This window comes from Podarcis cretensis (genome assembly GCF_951804945.1).
Source record: "Podarcis cretensis genome assembly, chromosome: 1".
Taxonomy (NCBI): Eukaryota; Metazoa; Chordata; class Lepidosauria; order Squamata; family Lacertidae; genus Podarcis; species Podarcis cretensis.
The window spans coordinates 54568157-54575675 of NC_137170.1; the positions used below are offsets into that span (position 1 = coordinate 54568157).

A 7519-nucleotide genomic window follows, 5' to 3' on the forward strand; every position below is an offset into this window, starting at 1 on the left:
CAGACACTTCCTCCGAGGGTCTTCTGCTGGTTCCCTCACTGTGAGAAGTGAAGTTACAGGCACTGTCAGAAACAGACAGAGGGCCTTCTCGATACTGGCACCCTCCCTGTGGAACACCCTCCCTTCAGATGTCAAAGAGATAAACAACTACATAACTTTTAGAAGACATCTGAAGACAGCCCTGTATCGGGAAGTTTTTTATGTTTGATGTTTTATTAGGTTTCAGTATATGCTGTAAGCCACCCAGAGTGGCTGGGGTATTATTATTATTATTATTAATTGATTAAATATCCTGCCTTCAAGTAAATCCCTATTATATTAAATAAGTTTTATTAAATAATAACATATTTGATGCAAGTCTCTGAGTTTGCTCAGCCCATGTCTATACCTTGCTGCCGTGTGCAGTAAAAGGTGGCTAAAGAAACAGATTGGAGTTAAAAAGTGGCAGCAAAAAAGCATATGGGTTAGACAACATGTTTTATTTATTTAACCTATAATGGGGAGGGAAGGGCACAGAATCCTATAAGACTTTATAAATAAAAATGTGGAAACTTACACCTAGTGATATCAAATATTTAATCAGCCTGACTATACCTTGGATTTTCTAAAGAACACACACACACTTACACATTTAGATGGTAAAATAATAATACTTGACTGTCCTCTACTGGCCACTCACATCATATATACACAGGAGGGATTCAAGTATTGTGACATAAGATGCTAAAAAACTAAATTACCCATACCAATACATACACAATAATCTTTTTTTTCTGACAAGTCATACAGAGGAAACAAAAATACTCCTTGACTGCTCTCTGTACAGGAACTTCTGGAGTGTGACTTTCTATATATACACAAGAAATTGAGGGCAATCCAAATTCCACTCAAATCAATGGCAAAACCTCCACATAAAGATATGCAGATACTAACAGTCAGTAGAGACAAACTGAAGCCATGTTTCTAAGATGTAAAACTTAGATTTAAAAAAAGTTATCGTCTTCAATAGGAGGATACCCTTTGGTTGGCTGTAAATCAAGGCCAACTAGTTAAATGCTATGTAGAAGTAATTTGTTTTAGAAAGCAGTATATTTATGCTCCATTAAGATTCAGAAGCAGCAAAGTTGACAAAATGGCACAAGGAGGGTAAGTGTTAACAGGGCCAGTCCAAAGCATTCAGCCACTCGCAGCCAGAGTGGAGTAGTGGTTCAAATCCCCACTCAGTGCTGAAGCCCACTAGGTGACTTTGTTCCAGTAACTGTCTCTCAGCCTAATTTACCTCATAGGGATGTTATGAGGATAAAATGGAGAAGGGGGAAAGTGTGTATGCCACATAAGACTCTCAAGGTCATGGGTTCAAGCCCCATGTTGGGGGAAAGATTCCTGCATTGCAGGGGTTTGGACTAGATGATCCTCTTGGTCCCTTCCAACTCTACAATTTTGTGACATATAAATAAATTCACACTTTGACTCCCAATAGCTCTGGATCTTGTTTAGAGACTTGTTCTAAAAAGTCTCAAAGAAACAGAAACAAGTTGCCTATTGGGAGAAGTGGGCCAATTACCCTGTTGAAACACCTTAGTATGCAGAAAGTGCAGCACTTAGCTAGCTAATCATGGTTAGAGAGAAGACTCTTCTTGCTGCAATCCCACACAGAGATGCTTGTAGGTAGGAAAAAAATAAAGTTGTTTATTGTAGGATACACATAGCTTGGATAGAAAGGTTTCTAGTTCTAGTCCAACTAACTAGTCTAGAGAACAACAAGGAAGCCATGCCTGCTCCTTTGCTTCTCAGAGGACAGTTAAAGATGACCTCTCTCTCATATTGAGGTCCGAGAAGGAAGTGAAAGGAGGAAGTTGTAACAGGACGCAACCTAAGATGTATCGTGCTAAAGAACAATGAGATGGAGAAGCATGCCGATAGGTTAAAGGTACAGGGATAGTGTGGGAATGTGGATGTCCCTCACTCAATCTGTGTTAACCCCCATACAAACCCCTCTGCTTGAAGCTGAGATGCACCCAGAGTTGCCTACCTGTCTCTTGGAACATCAAGTGCTGTGTTGTAGTCAGGTGGTCCTCCAGGCAACATGTTGAACAAGAGGTGATTTGTCCCATGATTCCAACTGAGAAAGAAAAATGATGGGGAAATGAGACCACCACAAATGCTTGAAACCAGAGCTTCAGAGATAAGCACACATCCAAAGCCACTCTGTAACAAAACAGCTCTATAAAAAATGCAGGAGCCCAATGGTCACAGATTAGCCATAAATGTCATCATTCACATGATTTCTGAACCAGGCACTCTCAAATGAGTTGCAATTGGCCTGTTTGATGTTTAAGCCCAAATGAATAATTACCAAACAGTAGGAGAACAGGGTGGTCAATAATTAAGACTGAAAACCAATGTACTCCTTGACTATCTGGTTCCCCCTCTTAGTCCCCTTACCCTTGTTTTACTGTTGTAGCTCTAGCATTCACAGTAAGATATGTGTAAGTACCGGGAGAGCTGTGCCAAAGCTTGAGCAGTTTCCTTGATACGGAGCATATTCTGGTTGAGTACGTCAATTGATGGCACAAAGAGACAGGCACGATTGATGTCATCTGTGTAGAAGTCACTGTCGGAGATGGCGGTTAACAGGTCATTGTATTCCCTGGAAATGGTATGACTCACAGGCATGTTGTATCCATCCACATACTTCTTTAGAGAGTAAATATAGACTTTGATCTTATTTTTGGGATTGAAGCCACAGCGGTACACATCAAAACATGTATGCATCCTGCAGCTGAGATCTCCTCGTTCTGGGATGGCACTGTCTGCTGGAATCTTGACCACAGGCACATCATGAATGCTGCGTTTTTCAACTGTCCAATCATTTGAGGACTCTATGGAGTGTGGCCAGAACTGGAACATGCCTGTAGCAATGAGGCCCAACAGCACAATGGAGAAGAGAGCAATGTAGTAAATGCGGTGTTTAGTCTTCATTCTTGGGATGAGGGCTGGACCCCGGGTGTTATATTTGACTGACGCACACATAATGAAACAAGCCACCTTTCCCACAAGCTTCTGGAAAACAGAATATATGGAAAAACAAAATTTAAAAGGGTATGTTTAATTTGTGGCAACCTGGTCAGAAATCCATGTAAGTAAAATAAAATAAAAACATTATTGTGCTCTTGTGGTTTGCAACTGTACTGCCAACACACTAGAATATCAGTTAAGATGAAAATGCTACTGTTGTTTTTCAACAGACCAAACAAGGCAATATCATTGGCATGTACCAATGTGGACTACCTCTCAATTTTTCTTCTCTCATCTACTGCTATTTAACATCTAGTACCGCTACAGAAGGCAGGTTCTTGATTGGGTTTAGCAGCTTACAATAAAAAACAAACAAACTAGTTTTACAGACAGAATTCATTTTCCTGGGGAAAAGGGGAAACTAAATGGTCAGCAGCATTTATACAAAACTTAAAGGAAAAGGTAAAGGGACCCCTGGCCATTAGGTCCAGTTGTGGACGACTCTGGGGTTGAGGCAATCATCTCGCTTTATTGGGTGAGGGAGCCGGCATACAGCTTCTGGGTCATGTGGCCAGCATGACTAAGCCGCTTCTGGCAAACCAGAGCAGCACACGGAAACATCGTTTACCTTCCCACCAGAGCGGTACCTATTTATCTACTTGCACTTTGATGTGCATTCGAACCGCTAGGTTGGCAGAAGCTGGGAGAGAGCAACAGTAGCTCAATCCATCACAAGGATTTGAACTGCCGACCTGATTGGCAAGTCCAAGAGGCTCGGTGGTTTAGACCACAGCACCACCCATGTCCCAGTTATACTGCATTAGATGTGAGGGGCACACATGTGTATAAAATGGAACGTCTGTTTTTAAGTACGTACCAGCAATGGTTGTAATTATTTCTCATTTCTCATTCACTTCTCATGTATATTTTAAAAGGTGAAAATGCTATTTATATATGTCCAAACCCTTCACATCTGGTATTGATATGTGAGTATTTTGCACTTCAATATTGGCATCAAACCGGAGTACAAAATGTCGCATACAAAATACTTCTCAGTTGCACAATTGGCAAAGCAGAACTGGGCAGGCACAGTTAGGACCTGGGAAGAAACATTTTGAGAAACACAATAATAAAAGGATAGTAGCAACAACACATGTCCTTGTTAAGTACTAGCACCAACTCTGCAGATAGCAGAACAGATAAAGCTGAAATGCCCTGAAGTTTTATTTATATTGCAGCTTGCTATTTTACAATTTCTAGGAAAAAATAAACCCAAATCTCTGTAAAGGCATGCACATGTTAAGTGTTCAGTGACATATTAAACTGTATATACTTAACATTTGCCAGAATTTTATTTTTACTTGTACAATCTTAAGGTATTTATTCTCTAAAACTAATATTTTATGCAATCATGGCTTGTGGTGGATTAAAGTTTTTTTATTTCACCTTGGATGATTTGTAATATAACAGTTTTAAATTAAGAAGTGTTAACACTTTTAATTGTGACTGACTAGTTATTCCCAGGGCAACATAACTACACCCAGCAAAATACTATTCTATGACCAACCCCATTCCTGCCTAGAGGGATGCCAATTTACCACATGCAGAACAAAGATAACAGGAAGATGCCAGGTATTGTAGCAACAATGACAGTGGGTGTGTATGCTCTTAAACATTTCAGCTAGATTGCCTCAGCAAAATAGCGTTCTTGGCTCTCTTTGCCAAATCTATCAGTAATCAGAAGGAATACAAGTTTATTGGTAATTTACTATTATGCATTTACTATTCTGCAGGACTACATTTGGGCCTCATATCTGCCTAGTATGGTTTCACTGCTATTTACAGGAAAATGACTTCACAGACTCTGATTAGGAATGGAAAAGCAAGGGCTGCTTAACCGTTAAGACTCCCTCTTACTGCAGCTGTCTACTCAACATAACCACCACCACCCAGTCTGCGTTCCCACCCTTGGAGAAAAAACAGCTTCAAGACGGCAAGGAACAGGAACATCTGGAGGGCCGAGTTTACCGCCTATGCCTGTCTTATGGGCTTTGGATCTATCTGAAAAAGTTTTCATATTCTACTACCAAAAAGCACCAAAACAATCACTTCCACCTCCCTCAAGTTGATCCACATGCTGCAAGCCTTCTTCATTAAGCTTCTTTAACTTATTAAGGTGTCCCTCCCAGAACCTGGATTACGAGGTTTCAGTGTCTAAAACAACACTACCCTTAGTATTACAATATATTAGCATTTTAATGACACTATTGACACCTTCTTCCCACCAAACAATGGAATATCCTGATGCATCACTGAGATCACGCATTCATGACAAGTTCTTATGTCGCTGAGGAAAATATTTTTCCATGCCAGGCTACAGCATACACAGTCATTCCATGGAGATACTTAATCATATTTTATAACTGCTACAAAACAAATAATATTAAATAAAGCCTATGATGTTTCCTTCTAAAAAAATAATAAACTGCATTTGCATCCTCACGGTCACATTTAGAATTAGATACTACCCAATTAGCATCAGTAGCTTTCTGAGAAAATCAATAATTTAAAGGAAAGTGACAGGGTTCTAGAATACATATCCCCCAACTAATGCCCAGTCATTTCCACATTGCTTTACAAAGGTGTCAAAAACTGGACTGATACTAATCAGGAAAATGGAAGTAAGCTCTGTACCAGTGCAGTAAAACAGAATATGCATGACTGAAGAACAGTGGCTTTGAAAGCCACTAAAGATCCAAATTAGTAGGAAATGCAAGCTGAAATACTCCTTTATTGACATTTAAAAATGTTTGTGCAGTGTTTACTTCAACATCCTACCTGAATAACACCAGATGGTTAAATATTCTCTGCAGATCCCATGAAAGTGAGGCAAATAAAGCTATCTTCTCTGTGCACATTCACATCTAGACTGAGAAAAGAGCCTAGAATTTCCAGCACTGGACAGCTACATTCAGAAATTAAGGACCTGCATACTGGTTTCAAGCTTGGATCAAGAAGCGGCAGAAAACTAGGCTTAGCACTATCGCCTTATCCCACACAGTCATTGATGACAGCCGGGGAGCAGATAAGAGACTGAATCCCCCGAAAGTAAAAGGTTACTTTTAATGTGAATCAAGTATGTTAACTGGCACCAGTAAAGCTGACACTGTTGATCAGGTGTTGGGACACCTAAGTTGGTATGAACACTGCAACTTCCTTTTGTATGTGGGTAGAGGCTCTTCTTCTCCTACAGGCACACCCACAAGCCACTTAGATTCAGTGAATTTCCATCACGGGGGAAGGGGGCAGGACGGACCCACTACACCCACATGTGTGTCACCAGGCCCCATTTATTCCCATTCTTCTTGTTACTGTGAAAGTAGCACTTAATCTGACAGAGGCGTGTGTGTCTGAACCTTGGCGATCAGAAAGGAACTGAGAGTAGAAAAGAACCGGACTATAGAGTGGGTGCTGTGCTGTCAGTGGAACGGACTCCCTTGGAAGTTGGCGAATTCTCCTTCCTTGGAGGCTTATAAGCAGAGGTTAGATGGCCACCTGTCACGGATGCGTTAGTTGGGATTCCTGCATTGCAAGGGGTTGGACTCGATGACTCCCGGGGTCCCTTCCAGCTCTACAGTTCTCTGATTCTTCGGCCACAGGTGAGGAGGCAAGGCATTGCTAGGAAACCACCTCGAATGGCTCTCACCTGCAGGGCGACTTCGGGGCTCAACGGAGGGCGAGTAGCTGGGCCCCAGCTCGCCAGGACACCCGAAGCCACCCCGAAGCTCAGGGGGTATCAGAGGGTCCCCCCGCCCGCCTGCCACTCACCCGGTCGCCCGAGGAGGAGGACCCCAGCGCGAACTGGCTTGCCGGCTCTCTTCGCTTCCCCCTCAGTCGCCACGCCGGCTACGCTCCGGGAAGGACCCAGGTCGTCATGGGCGCCCTCCTCACCTCACGGCGCTCCGGCGGAGGGGAAGGAAGAGACCGCAAACGGCGTACGCCTCCCACGCCCCTCCGCCTCCGCCAGCCGCGGCCGACGCTTCCGGCTTCCGCTCGAGCCGGGCATCATTTCCGGCGCGACGAAACGCTGGCCGGCGGATGACCGTTCTCTCGCTTCTCCGCGCGGGGAACGACGGTTGGCAGCCCAGCACTCGCTGGGCTTTTGTTTCCCGGCGCCCATCTGAAGCCAAAGTAAGGCAAGCAGCGGCAAGCCGGTGGCTGAGATGGCTCTTAAGCATGGGCTCCTCAGCTAGTCGTCAGAATTGCTGAGATCCTTGTATGGACTGAGCATGTGACCAAGGGCGAATCGTAGAGTGAGAAGGGACCCGAAGGGGCATCTAGTCAACCCCCTGCAATGCTGGTATAATAATATTTATACCCCTCCCAACTACCTAGGTTGTCCTAGCCACTGTGGGCGACTTTCAACACTAATAATAATAATAATAATAATAATGCATCAAACATTAAGAGTAACAATCTGATCCAATATAAAAAGTCACAA

General features: G+C 43.0%; 1 protein-coding gene across 4 annotated transcripts in view; it reads right to left on the reverse strand.

Moving 5' to 3' along the window:
• Window positions 1-7077, reverse strand: part of EXT2 (exostosin glycosyltransferase 2) — an 81174-nt gene extending 74097 nt beyond the window's left edge. For 2 of the 4 annotated variants that reach the window (XM_079951418.1, XM_079951416.1), the window contains exons 1-3: window positions 6847-7076; window positions 2498-3063; window positions 2033-2122 (exon numbers count right to left, since the gene is read on the reverse strand). In XM_079951418.1, coding sequence (XP_079807544.1) covers window positions 2033-2122; window positions 2498-3033 — 626 coding nt within the window. In that variant the 5' untranslated portion in view covers window positions 3034-3063; window positions 6847-7076. Of the gene's footprint in view, window positions 1-2032; window positions 2123-2497; window positions 3064-4067; window positions 4118-6846 lie in introns of all 4 variants that reach the window. The other 2 variants (XM_079951417.1, XM_079951419.1) reach the window with 2 other exon arrangements.
• Window positions 7078-7519: the final 442 nt, after the last annotated feature.